The following is a 13,861-nucleotide window of genomic DNA, read 5'->3' on the forward strand; positions in this document are numbered from 1 at the left end:
CTGAAATAATATAACATTGTGTATTAACTATACTCAAACATTTTTTAATTAAAAAAAGAAAAATAAACACACTGAGGATGGAGGGATGAATTAAAAGGGTAGGCAAAAATATAATAATCTCGAACTCATCAGGAAAAGAAAATTGATCAGGAAGGCCCAAACGTGACGGCTGCTGAACTCCCTCAGTTTAATTCACTTAAGTATGTACTGAGCTCCTGCTTTGTGCAGGACAGAAGTGTCATATACAGCGTCCATGACATCTTTATTTAAAGGTTTATTTTCTCTCTTACTCATTGTTTTAAGATGGGACTTCACTATCTGCGTGGATCTTGTTGGCAGTTCCCTGTGTGTCCTGTCTCATGAGCACTGTTTTTGTCTTACCACAGGTTGTTGGGATGGGTAGTGATGTCAGATCTATCCAGAGCACCAGCCAACTTAAGGCAGGTTCATGGGTCAAGGGCTTGGGGTCCTTTTAGTGGTGGGGGAGAGAGGAGGAATTGGTGATAAGGAGAGATGTGGGCCTCTGAATCTCATGGAGACTCTGGAATTACTGAGTATCTTCTACACACTGTATTCTCCTTTAACCCTTGGTTAACAATCATAATTGTATGAAGGAGATGGTTCTGCATTTTACAGATAAGGAAACTGGCTAGTGATCTATTTAAGGTTACAGAGTAAATGGTGGGTCTGGGGTCTTCGAAGGCTTTCCTCCACAGTGCACAGGGTCCCAGTACAATTTCAGGTCCAAAGCAAATCATACTGTGCCCTCCACGCTCACATTTTTACAAGACAAAGTCTGTCTAGAATGTACATCTAATAACCTAGTAAAAAGAGGTCATGGACAGGCAATTTGTAGCCGGAGAAGTCAGTATGTGGTCTATGGGTCTACCTTTCTTTTGGTCTTGATAAGGAACTCCTAAGATTTTAGACTAGTGTTACTGCCTGTCTTCCTAAGTTCTTGCCCATACTACAAAGACCTGTTTCCTTCGTTAAACAAAAATATGAATGGCTGGTCCAGTTCTGTCTCAAATAACGATGTATCAAATAAATCCCTTTGCAAACTATGGCAATTTACAAACTAAGGTAGCACACATCTTTCCAAAGTATCAAGGAACTGTGACGTAGCTGATTAAAATAAATTCTTGATGACTCGAGATACTGGAAGGTGGCGAAATCACTTGGTAACTGGACTTCATAGATACGATCTAAAACCACATTCTAAGAAGCAATTTTAATCTTTGAGATTTGGCTCTTTGTAGAGATTTAAACCCCCCAAAAAGGAGACGAGGAGTAAAATGCCAATAAGATTAATTAAATTTCTTCTTTGAGCTCTGTCCAAACGTTGACGGAATTAGGACAGAACAAAAAAAGATGAACTTACACATCCTCTGCGCGTTAAAACTGAGGTAAGGAAATGAGTTATGGGGAAAAGAGACATCCTTGGGGACCGCTCTCGTTCAGGACATTTCCTTTCGCAACATTCCAGAGTCTGAGTCCCCAGGGCTCCCCCCAGTGGGAAGGGAAAGACGCGCGTGGCCAGGCGCGCGTACGCGTACATTCACGTGTACACATAGACACACGCGCGCGCGCACACATTACACATACACACGGCCTGTTTCCTCCGCTCCCCCTTCCCCGGGGGGCGGGGTCTTTTTCTCTTTAAAGAGCAGACGGTCTCCGCGCAAACCCAGGCTCTCTAAGGCCCCGGGGGCCCGGGACCCGAGCTGCTAGCAGCCAATGGGCGCGGTGGAGCGGCTCGAGCGCGGCTGACGCTACACCAATGGGCGTTCGCGGGGGGCGGGGGCAGCGGAGGAGACACTATTGTTGATGAGGAGGAGAGGCGGCGGCGGCTGCACCACCTCGTTGCTGCCGGCCGCGGCCCGGGCGCCCCCTGCTCCCCGGATTCCGGCTTCGTCACCCCGTCGCAGGGACCTTCCCTTCGGCCTCGAGAATCCAGCCCCTGCAACCCAACAACAACAACCCCCCCCGTCTCGCCCAGTCACCGGGGAGGGGGGGGACCATGTCCCAGCGGGTGAGGCGCAATGGGTCCCCCACGCCGGCCGGCTCCCTCGGGGGCGGTGCGGTCGCCACGGCCGGGGGAGCCGGGAGCCGCCTGCAACCCATGAGGGCGACGGTTCCGTTCCAGCTGAAGCAGCAGCAGCAACATGGCAGCCCCACGCGGAGCAACGGCGGCGGCGGCGGCAACAACGGCGGCTGCTGTGGTGGCGCCTCAGGCCCCTCAGGCGGCGGCGGCGGCGGCGGCGGCGGCCCGCGCACCGCCTCGCGCAGCACGAGCCCCACGCGCGGCGGCGGGAGTGCGGCCGCGCGCACCAGCCCCACTGTGGCCACGCAGACGGGCGCGTCCGCGACGTCCACGCGAGGCACCAGCCCCACGCGCGGCGCCGCGCCCGGGGCTCGCGGGAGCCCCCCGCGGCCACAGCCCCCGCCGCCGCTGCTGGGCACCGTGTCGTCGCCTTGCTCGTCGCCCACCCACCTGTGGACTGGCGAGGTGAGCGCGGCCCCACCCCCAGCCCGCGTCCGGCACCGGAGAAGGTCCCCGGAGCAGAGCCGTAGTTCCCCGGAGAGGAGGAGCCCAAGCGCCCCGGTTTGCAAAGCAGGTACGTGCTGGGGACTGCGCAGCGAGGGGAAGGCGGCGGGAAGGGGTCCCGGGCGCGCGCTGCTTTCGCGCGGGGACTGCGGCGCTACCGCGGAGCGGGGCGGCCGGGGGCGGGGCCGGGGCGGCCGGGGGCGGGGCCCGGGCGGGGCCGGGGCGGGGCCCGGGTGGTGCGGAGCCGCCTTCCCGGGGCGAGCCCCGCGCCCTCTCCACCGCTCCGTTTGTCTCGTTCATTGCTCCGCCGACCTTGCGCGGGTCCCGTATAGTGCAGGTGCAGCCGCTAACCTTGTAGTTGGGCTGAGACTTGTTAATGATAAACCTGGGATTCTGGCCGCCGACCGGTTACTGCTTACCCTCCCTTGAGGGTGAGGCTAGGAGTGGTTTGTCACTTTAAGTGACATGGTTAATGTTAATATAGCACATGTCTGCTGCTAAGTATTTCTCTTTCGCAAAAACAGTTTCAGATTGTAAAGATCGAATTCATTAGCATAGCAGATTTGGATCCCTGAAGAGACGTGAGGCTGGGAGCGTGTTAGCATTTCCTAAGACTTGATAAGTGGGTAGCAAGAAAGAAGTTAAGGAAGATGCCTTTGGAAGGTTTATGGGCTTTATCTTAGAGTCTGGGTGTCTCTCTGAAATACTGATAGTGAGGGCGCCTGGGTGGCTCAGTCGTTAAGCGTCTGCCTTCAGCTCAGGTTGGGATAGAGCCCCGCATCGGGCTCCCTGCTCGACGGGAGACCTGCTTCTCCCTCTCCCACTCCCCCTGCTTGTGTTCCCTCTCTCGCTGTGTCGCTTTCTGTCAAAAAAATAAATAAAATCTTTTTAAAAAATGAAATACTGATGTATAGATGTAAAACGATTTGTTTTATTAAAAAAACAAATCCACCGATTGTCTCCTTGTTGTTATTTTAGGGACCAAAAAAACCCTGTTGTTTTTCTATGTACTTGGGAGCTTTCTTGGTTCTGAATGGAGCTGTTGGGTTCCACTGGAGTCATTCATAAAGTAACTCAAAAAGAAATTCAAATTGTGAAAGTGGAGAGAGATTTGTCATCTGATTGCCTTCGTTTTAGAAACTACTGAAAAAAAAAAAAGAAATGGGTGGTTTTTAGTTTATGCAGTAATACTACAGACATATACCTTTGTTTTTCCCTTGTCTAGAGAATTTCTTTAGAGTCTTTCAGTCAGAATTACTGGAAATTTCAGGAAACTTAGTACAGTACTTCTCAACCAAATAAAAGAGACTGTTAAGTGATTTCAAGGGTCCCTTCAGAAACGCAGGGAGCAGGATGAATCTTTCTTACTATTTATTTTATCAAAGATTTTAGACAATGGATACGTTTTTTACAGAGATTGCCCTGGAAAATGATCAATAGTGTTTTCTAATCAGAAAAAGAATACTGTTTTAAACCCTTTGAAAATGCAATGTTTTTTTAACTTCTGTTGTTAAAAGTACTAGAATCCTCCTCCCCCTCAAATAATAGTTATCACTTTACTGAGTTCCTGCTGTATGTTTGGTGATTTACCTACAAGATCTCATTTTAACTCTCACGGTAGGTTTTAGAGAGGTTAAGTAACAAGTGGTAAAATTGATATTTGAATTCTCCTGGGTGGTACTCCAAAACCATGTCTTTTATATTAAGAAGATAGCTTCATGGTATGTAAGATAGAACCTGGATATATATAACATAGCAAAATTACATGGGCTTAGGTTTTGAAGCGACTCTTAGATGTATCTGGTGAACATAATTCAATTTGCCTTCAGCCTTCGGGAGCCCGCATAGTGTGGAAAGTGGAAGGGGGAGGAGGAGGTGGTGACCCCAGTCTGATAACAGAATGTGGCTACCCTCTCAACTGTGTGCCCCTTAAAGCAGAGCAGCAACCTGAGGAGAGCACGGTTAAATTAAGTATTGGCAAAGAGTGGAGGAAGGTGTTCTTTTCTTCTGCTCTTTAGGACTCTATTTTCTGGGATCTCCGTCTCCTCATGTGCCCACTCTTCATGTTTCCCAAAGCTCCCCTCTCTCAGATCTGTCATTCCATTCATGCTGTAAAATTAACCCTTCTTAAAAGCTTCCCCCGTGTCTCCCCACCAAAAATAAAAAACAAAAACCCAGAAAATAAAAACTTTCCTCTAGTGCAGCACGCTCAACTAGATGTGAAAGGAATAGTGCCTGTCATTAAGTTACACTGAAGTGGATGTCTGATAGCTTCCTTCCTAAGAATGTCTTGTTTCACTCTAGTAGCAGAGTAGGAGTTTCGGATTTCAGATTTCAAGTCTTCGTAACACAAACAAGATAATTTGCTGTTTTCTTCAGACTAAATCTGGAAGGAGAGGAGGGGAAAAAGGAGAATCTTTTTAATCACTGGTACTCCCATTTTGATTAAAGGAAGATTATCACCAGTTTCCAGCCTCAGTGAAATGTAGAAATCTTGACTGGTAGAGAGGAAGGGTCTGTAGTTCTGTAAACCTCATATGACTCAAATTCCAGGGCCTATCTAGATAAGGCTGCCAACTTCAGGGTGTCTGTTAATTGAACTGGATGCCCTAACCTTTGTTAGGCCTGAATGCCTCTGAGTTTGAGGTCTCAGAATCTTTAGAGGGGCATCCCTATTCTGCCGCATCCCTATCCAGTTGCTTTATTCCCCCAGGGTTAAAGATAACCATTTGTTAATCCAGAACTTCCTTCTCTTGACTACTATAAAGTCATCCAAGCACCTATCCCTGACATATTTTAAACTTCTCACCTTCAGTGCCTGCCATCTCCATGGCAAACTGGTTTGCCATTAGGAACTGTGAAATGCTTAGAGAAGGTAACTAGGCAACAGTGTTAACTGTAGATAAAATGGGGAAGAAGGTGAGGTTTGTTTTGTGCTTTCCCTCCTTTTGTCTTAATAAAATGTCAAATAGGCATATTACAAATGGAGAGGTGGCATATTAGCATATAGGCTTTGGATAGACAGTCTGGGTTTAATATCTGTTTTCCACCACCTAGGAGCCATGTGCTTTGGGAATGTGAATAACTTTCTAACCCTTAACTTTCTTATCTGTAAAATAGGTGATGATGATGATGATATCTGCTTCATATGGTGGTAAGGATTAAATGAAAGGAAATTTAAAAATACTCAGCACAGTACCTCAGTATAAAAGTTAGATATTGTGTATCATATTAGTTTTGCTTCTAGTTTTAGTGGATGTAACATAAATTGCCAGTGTAGGCTTAGTTTTCATGGTTGTATGAAATTTCAAGTTGGAGAGAACATTGCTTGTGAGCATCCAGAAGTGTAGCTCAAGTGTGGTCTGTGGTTCATCAGAATTACTTAGGGTCCTTGCTAAAAATGTAGACTTTGAAAGTCCGCCACCACACCCCCCTGTGATTTTGCTGTGCTCCAGTTTGAAAAGCAGGCACTAGAAACACCAAAGAAAAATAGTTTGAAAACTCAGTACAGGGGCGCCTGGGTGGCTCATTTGGTTAAGCGTCCCACTCTTGGTTTCAGCTCAGGTCATGATCTCAGGGTTGTGAGATCGAGCCCCATGTTGGGCTCTGCATGGGCGTGGAGCCTGCTTAAGATTCTCTCTCTCCCTTTCCCTCTGCTCTTCTCCCCCCACTCTAAAAAAAAGGGAGAGGATACTAGTAGTGTTTACAGTAGAGGATTATTAGAAGGATAAAATCCTTTTAATCTCTGTGTGGTTATAGAAATCTCCCAGTATTAGCTGTTTTCATATCTTTATCATCCTCATCATCCAAGGGTTTAGACATTTGGGGTAATTTGTAGTGGTAGTAGTATTTACATTCTTAAGATGTGTAGCATTTATAGTTACTTAGGAGGAGTAGAACATGAATTTGAGATGGGAGAGACTAAGGCATCGAGCATGTGAGTTTAGGTGCTATGGAAGTGGAAATGGCAAGGATAAAAGAGTGAGGAGAGTGTGGTAACCTTTTGGACATAGGGATTGAGAAAGGCAGTTCAGGATAATTGGTTGGTTGGTGGTACTAATTTTGAAAAGTAACACACGAGGGAATGCAAGCTTGTGAAAAAGTGAATGAAGTTTTAGACATGTTTAGTTTGTGCTCTCAGGAAATCCAGGCAATTTCTTAGACTGTGGCAAATACAGTTTTTAGAACTCAGGGGTGCAGTTTGAATTACGGGGAAAAAAATTGGGACTCATTGATTTCAGTTCAGTAAACATTCACTTAACATGTACTTCATGCTAGGCATTTGCATGTGGACAATGCTTGAAATGATCAGAATGGATAAGATGATGGGGAGAATCCTGAGGATAGAACTCCGGGAGAAAACAAGCATTTTAAGGGTTGAAAGTTAAAAGCCAGTGAAGGAGCCTGGCAAAGGAAGGAGAAATGGTAGAATAGTGTTGAGAAAGCCAGAAGAAAGGTTAGATTTCAAGGAGGGGATGATAAAGATTTTCAAATTCTGTGAAGAGAATAAGTAGGGTGACCCTGGAAAATAGGCTTTTGAATATGGCATTTCCGCCAGTTGTTGATTGTTGAGAGAGAGTAGTTTGTGGGGGACAGAAATTGGATTAAAGTGGTAGGTGAGGGTTATTAAGTAAGGGTAATGATTAGAAATTACTCTTAAGGAGTACAAATTACTCTTATGTCACTGAAAGGAAGGAAAGTGATGAAACAGGATGAAAAGTTGAGCTAAGGTTCATTTGTTTGTGTATAGGATAGGGAAAACTTAAGCATGTTTTTAAGGTCTGGGGAAAGGATTCAGACGAGAATGAGACTGCAAGTATAAGAGAAGATGAAAATAGTAGATGGAGCAAGGTCATGGAAAATGTGAGCGGCAGTGGGATCCAGCACGTGGAGAGTCTGGAAATCTCAGAAATCTCAGAAATGACTAAGGACACTTCTTTCTCTGAGGATGAGAAGGTGGTAAGGGTGGGTTAAAATGTCAGATAACTTAGCAAGAGAAGGGAAGGAAGTTGAGAAAGTCAGCTACTTCCATGTCCAAATTCCTTGAAGAAAAAGCATATTTGTCCTAATACTATATTTTTAAATTTAAATTTTATTTTTATCAAAATACATTTATGTAATTAAAAATACCAAATAGCACGGGGGCGCCTGGCTGGCTCAGTCGGTAGAGCATGTGACTTTTGATCTTGGGGTTATAAGTTAAAGCCCCGTGTAGGGTGTAGAGATTACTTAAAAAATATATTAAAAAAAAATCAAATAACACTGAACTTATAATCAAATAAAATGTTTTCCCGAAACATCTCTCTCTACTCCTACTTCCTGCCCCTAGACACAGTCCCTTTCAACTCTTAGTACTCTTTGTTTCTGGGGAAATTTTTTCTGTCATTTCTCCTTTCTGTTGTCATGTCTTTTTGGAACCCCTGCTATGTGGGACCTCTTGAATTGAACTAATACTTTTCTTATTTCTGTCCTAGTTTATCTTTTTGTTCTTCTTTCTAGTGGCTTTATTTTATCTTCTGTCCTTTCAGTTGATTTTTAAATCTTGGTCATATTTTCGTTTTTCAAGAGAACTTACGTTGCTGTCTGATTGTCAGGGTCTTCTGAAAATATTTATAAAAGGTGTAAATACCCTCAGTTGTTTTTTTGCCCTTTGCATTATCTTCAGAGCTCTTTTTGTCTTGAGCTTTGTCATGTTGAAAAGTGTCATTAGTTTTCTATTACTATTCAAATAAGACCTGGAAATGCTGACTAGATGTTCTGTCTGGCTAGGTCAGGATGGTGGACTGGAGGATCTTAGGATGACGATGAAAGGACTTTCTAATGTAGGGTTTTTTTTTCCTGCCAGGTTTCCCAGGGAAGAGTTCTACAGTATCATGCCTGAGGATATGTCTGGTGTCTTTAAGTCCAGAGCCTGCCAAGTTAATCTCTCCAAAGCAGTTTTTCCCAGTCTTTTTGCTCTGGAGATAATTTCTGTTTCTCAAGGAACTCCTGCTTTCATGATCACTTAGCTGAGATATAAATGGTAAATGCTCTTCTGAGTACAGACTGATTTCTCTGTGGATCTATTTGACCCATGTATTATAATTTTATTCATTTTGTGTAATTTTCCCTCTTCCTCTTCTTGGGGAAAAACAGTTTAGTTCACATTTCTTGAAATCAATCTTCCTTCCTCTTTCTTTTTCTCTTTCTTCATTCCTTCCTTTCTTTACTCCCCTCTCCCCTCCTCTTTCCTCCCCTTCCTCTCTCTTTTTTTTTTTTTTTAAGATTTTTATTTATTTATTTGACAGAGACACAGCGAGAGAGGGAACACAAGCAGGGGGAGTGGGAGAGGGGAGAAGCAGGCTCCCCACAGAGCAGGGAGCCCGATCCGGGGCTCGATCCCAGGACCCTGGGATCATGACCTGAGCCGAAGGCAGACGCTTAATGACTATGCCACCCAGGCGCACCTCCCCCCCCTTTCCACTTCATGGCCAACATGGGGCTCAAACTCATGACCCAAAAATCAAGAGTTGCATGATTCACTGACTGAGCCAGCCAAGCGCCCCAATCTCTTTCCCTTTCATAGATTTTTAAAATTCCTAAGACAACCACAGTACATTTTGCTTAGATAATTGGCCTAAACCAAATGAGATTTAATTTTTCTAAAGGTAGACTCAGTAGATTTAATTTAAATAAAGTTAGTAGAGTTAGTTTTTACAATATGAAAATTTATTGACAAAATTGTATAATAAAGCTATGGAAACCATAAGCTAAGATAATATGAAAAAAATTTAGCCTGAGACACAATTTGTATAAGAGTTTGAAAGAATTCTTTCTGAGTAACATGATCTGTCTCAAATATAAGTTATGCAGAATCGTACACATCTGTTGGTTCCTTGATCTCTTTTATAGACTTACACATAAAAAGTGATGTTTCAAAAATAAAAACAAAATTTATCTCCTTAAGGCAATACATGTACAGTTTTGCTATCCAAATACTCAATTCTGGGTTGAACTTGAAATGAGCACACCCACATTTCATTTTCAAATGAAATGAAACATTTCTTTCCCTGCTCTTGATGCTTGTTAAACAAGAAAAAGTTTGTTTATTCATATAAGAAGTTGAAAATGCAGCAAATTATTCATTGCTTTCCTGTGAATGGCAAGACACTTTTCTTTGCACAGAAATCTAGAACTTCTATTGGACAGTACAGAAAATCTTGGGTTGAGTTTATAATCAGATTGCAGCTAATTTATCACTTAATATATTTGCTTTCAAAACTTGGTTGAAACATCTTTTCTGCTGTTGTCTTTTTTCCTGTCTGTTGTCCTTGTGGGTTATACCTTTCTATTTCTTCAGTCTTATAGTAATAGAACAGCTTTCTGTTAAAGGCTTGCATACAGTGGAGGTGAAATTACCTATAGTTTATTCCAAAAAGACTACATGAAATTTTTAGTTGACCATTCTTCTTTATGAGTTAGTGTTAAATTCTTTTGGAAGTAAACTTAAATCTTTTTTTGGAGTTCTTGCTCTTAAAGGGCTGATTTTGTAGTTGTATGTTCTAGTCTACCTACCAGTATGTATTCCTCCCCTCTCCTTTCCTTTCTTTCTCTGTAGATAATATATACACGTGATAAAAAAAAAATTATAAACGGTAAAAGAAAATACAGTAAGTCTTCTCCATACTTGTCTTTAAGTTCATTATTCTCAGAGAAAATTCATTTAGCTGTTTCCCTTCTATTATTCCATAGTTACTCTATGGCATATACAAATATGTATATATGTGACTATGCTTACAAGTTTATTTACCACTCATTTCATCAGGCTTTTTTTGAACATTTTGATCATTTCCAATCTTTTGCTGTTCAGTGGTATATTATGTTGAATATTCTTGTTTATACTTCTTTGTGTACTTATGAGTTTATCTGTAGGATGAGTTCTTAGAAATGAAATTTCTTGGACAGAGATACACATTTTTCTTTCTGTTGTCAAATATATTTCAGGACTTGGTGTCAGTTCATACTTGAGTTCCAGGAGCCTATGTTTTTTTCCGCTATCTTCCTTTGGATTGCTATTTTTTTTTTAATGATTCCATTTTATCTCCACCATTAGTTATTAGTTATATCTCGTTTTAATATGCTTAGTGGTTGCTGGAGCAGTGCTGTCCAAGAGAACTTCCTGCAGTGATGGCTATGTTCTGTATCTGTGTTGTCTAATAGTTCATGTTATAATCTTCTATTAATATACTTCCATTTCCTGCCTCCCATCCTTTGTGCTTTCATTGTCAAATATTTTGCTTCTCTGTTATAAATCCTACAATACATTGTTACTGTTTTTACTTTAGATGATTATCTTTGTAAGAAATTAAAAATAAGAAAAAATCTTTTTATTCAATTTTTACTGTCTTCAGCACTCTCAAGTTGTGTGAAATAGAGTGGTTGTAGTGTGAATGAAAAAGGACTTATTTGAGAAGCAAATAATTGATAGGACTTGTTAACTGATTACATTTGAGGGATGAGGGAAATGAGAGAGCATAGTGATGGCTGAATATTTTTGACCTAGTCGGGTGATTAAGTTAACAGTGTTGTTAATGACAACTGGTTTCATAAATGCTACTATATTCTGTATGCATACAGAGTAGACCATACACTTTTGGAGCATGGTGCACTAACATTTTTAATAATAACATGGACATTTTGGAAGATAAAGAAAAAAAATTTTTTTACACTTACCCTTCCAATTTAGCATTCCTAAAAATTGTTATTTTACTTGGTGTTATACTGGGATTTACTGAGCTCTAGTAGTTTCTGGAAAACCATTTCACATCATTTATGTTTTCCTATTGTGCATGTACTGATATTTCTAAAGATAAGGATGAGTGATGTCTCTTTATATTATTTTAGAACTTAAGTTCACCTTGCAGAGCAGCTTATAAGGTATTAAGATGACATCCCTGGCCTTAATGGACTTTAGAATTAAAGAGAGAGGCAATATTGAATGTTGCAATATTCAAGGGTTAATAATAAAAACAAGAAAATATATAACGTTACTAAGAAGAGTAGTATTTAATGGCAAAAGTCTGATAATGGCCACATGGGACTCTTTTGTGAGTCAGTGCTTTATGTGTAGACATGGATTGCTAGGTAATTTCTAGGTAGACATTCTTCACTTCTCTAGAAAGCAGTTGCATTAATGATATCCCTAAGAATTCTTGGGATGTCTGCTTCTGGAAATTGATTTAGTGTCAGAATGCACCTGATCTACTTCAGAAATGTTATGTTTCTTGTATAAGAAAGGCTTAGAACCCATATCTTTGGACAGTCTCCCTGCCAATTAATTTTTTTTTAAATATCGTGTGGCCCACCCATTGCTTCGGTTACAATTAATCTGTTCCTTTCTCCCTTCAACTGGGGGGAATTGGGGTAGGGAGAACTTGCCAGATTTAAATGAGACCCAGTAAAAATTTTGTTCAAATGAGTGAATGGATGGATTCCTATCTTTAAAAAATATTTGTAAAGACCCACACCCCATCCTCTATTTGTTGTTTATTTTTTCCTATTTGGAAGCCTTGGTACACCAGATTTTGCCTAGGTTGAGTACTGTTTTTTTGTCTTATAAATGAACTTCTTGTATGAAGATTATATTGCTAGCTCACTATTGAGTATAGTATCTTCAAAAATCCTTGGAGTCCTCCTGTTGGAAATTCCTTTAATACTGGAAAGTTGCATATTTCTAGTAACAGATCATTAGATTATTCTGGTCCTTCTACACTTAACTGATATTTTTTAAATTGATAGTATACTTTTAATTGCTAACTGGGTTTAAAGCTAAGTATAGTAAGAGATTGTGGAACAGTTTCCCCCTTTGTAAAGCTTTTAAAAATGTAATTTTTTTTATTATGTTAATCACCATACATTACATCATTAGTTTTTGAGGTAGTGTTCCATGATTCATTGTTTGCGCATAACACCCAGTGCTCCATGCAGTACGTGCCCTCTTTAATACCCATCACCAGGCTAACCCATCCTCCCACCCCCCTCCCCTCTAGAACCCTCAGTTTGTTTTTCAGAGTCCATCGTCTCTCATGGTTCGTCTACCCCTCCGATTCCCCCCCTTCATTCTTCCCCTCCTGCTATTTTTTTCTTCTTCTTCTTTTTTTTTTTTAACATATAATGTATTATTTGTTTCAGAGGTACAGATCTGTGAATCAACAGTCTTGCACACTTCACAGCGCTCACCATAGCACATACCCTCTCCACTGTCTATCACCCAGCCACCCCATCCCTCCCACCCCCCACCACTCTAGCAACCCTCAGTTTGTTTCCTGAGATTGAGAATTCCTCCTATCAGTGAGGACATAAAAAATATGGAACGCTTCACATAAGAATGTAATGTTAAGCTTTTTCTTTTCTTTCTTTTTTTTTTTTTTTAAGAGAGAGTGCATGGGGTGTGAAGGGCAGAGGGAGAGGGAAAGAGAATCCTAAGTAGGCTCCATGTCCAGCACAGAGCCTGATGCAGGGCTTGATCTCACAACACTGAGTTCATGACCTGACCCGAAGTCAGGAGTTGTACACTTAACTGACTGAGCCACCCAGGCGCCCCATGTAATGTTAAGCTTTTATTTATTTTTTTAAAGATTTTATTATTTATTTGACAGAGAGAGACACAGCGAGAGAGGGAACACAAGCAGGGGGAGTGGGAGAGGGAGAAGCAGGCTTTCCGCTGAGCAGAGAGCCCGATGTGGGGCTCGATCCCAGGACCCTGGGATCATGACCTGAGCCGAAGGCAGACACTTAATGACTGAGCCACCCAGGAGCCCCCAGTGTTAAGCTTTTAAAGTAAAGCTAAAAACCTCTAAAGATGTCAGACTTGTACCATTTAAAAAAATATGTGTGAAGCGACATTTATTTTAATGAGTCTGAACCTTCAAATAAGAGGTAAGAAAGTATAATATGATATGCTATTTGTGTATAAGGTATTGTATATAAGATTGAAATCTCTACCAAGTTTATAAATTTTGGCTTTGTAGTGGACAATTTGTTTCTGTTTTCCTCCTTATAAATTACTTTAATAAAAATCTTTGTAAATTTATGTATTTGGGGGCTAGTATGAGTATACATTTATATGTATCCTCTTTAGAAGAAAGTCCCAGGATTGAGATTATTGAGTGAAGTTTTAAATAATGTGATGTTTTTTAGCATTGTTTTCCAAAAAAGGATTGAATCACTTTACCCTGTCAACAGAAAGGACTGTATCTTCCTGTTGCTGTGAAGCCTTGTCAGAATTAGACTTCATGCCTTTTCTTTAGTTTACCAATTCATTGTGTAAAATAG

General features: G+C 41.6%; 1 protein-coding gene across 6 annotated transcripts in view; it reads left to right on the forward strand.

The window, feature by feature from the left end:
• Positions 1 to 1,715: 1,715 nt before the first annotated feature.
• Positions 1,716 to 13,861, forward strand: part of FAM117B (family with sequence similarity 117 member B) — a 102,911-nt gene continuing 90,765 nt past the window's right edge. For 3 of the 6 annotated variants that reach the window (XM_064586938.1, XM_064586939.1, XM_064586937.1), the window contains exon 1: positions 1,716 to 2,618. In XM_064586938.1, the coding sequence (XP_064443008.1) occupies positions 2,021 to 2,618 (598 nt within the window). In that variant the 5' untranslated portion in view covers positions 1,716 to 2,020. The remainder of the gene's footprint in view (positions 2,619 to 13,861) is intronic. The other 3 variants (XM_045868189.3, XM_064586940.1, XM_045868188.3) reach the window with 2 other exon arrangements.

The sequence above is a fragment of the Mirounga angustirostris genome, unplaced genomic scaffold, assembly GCF_029215605.1.
Source record: "Mirounga angustirostris isolate CCGP_5_RB_7025 unplaced genomic scaffold, mMirAng1.0.hap1 SCAF_3, whole genome shotgun sequence".
In the NCBI taxonomy this organism is placed as follows: domain Eukaryota; kingdom Metazoa; phylum Chordata; class Mammalia; order Carnivora; family Phocidae; genus Mirounga; species Mirounga angustirostris.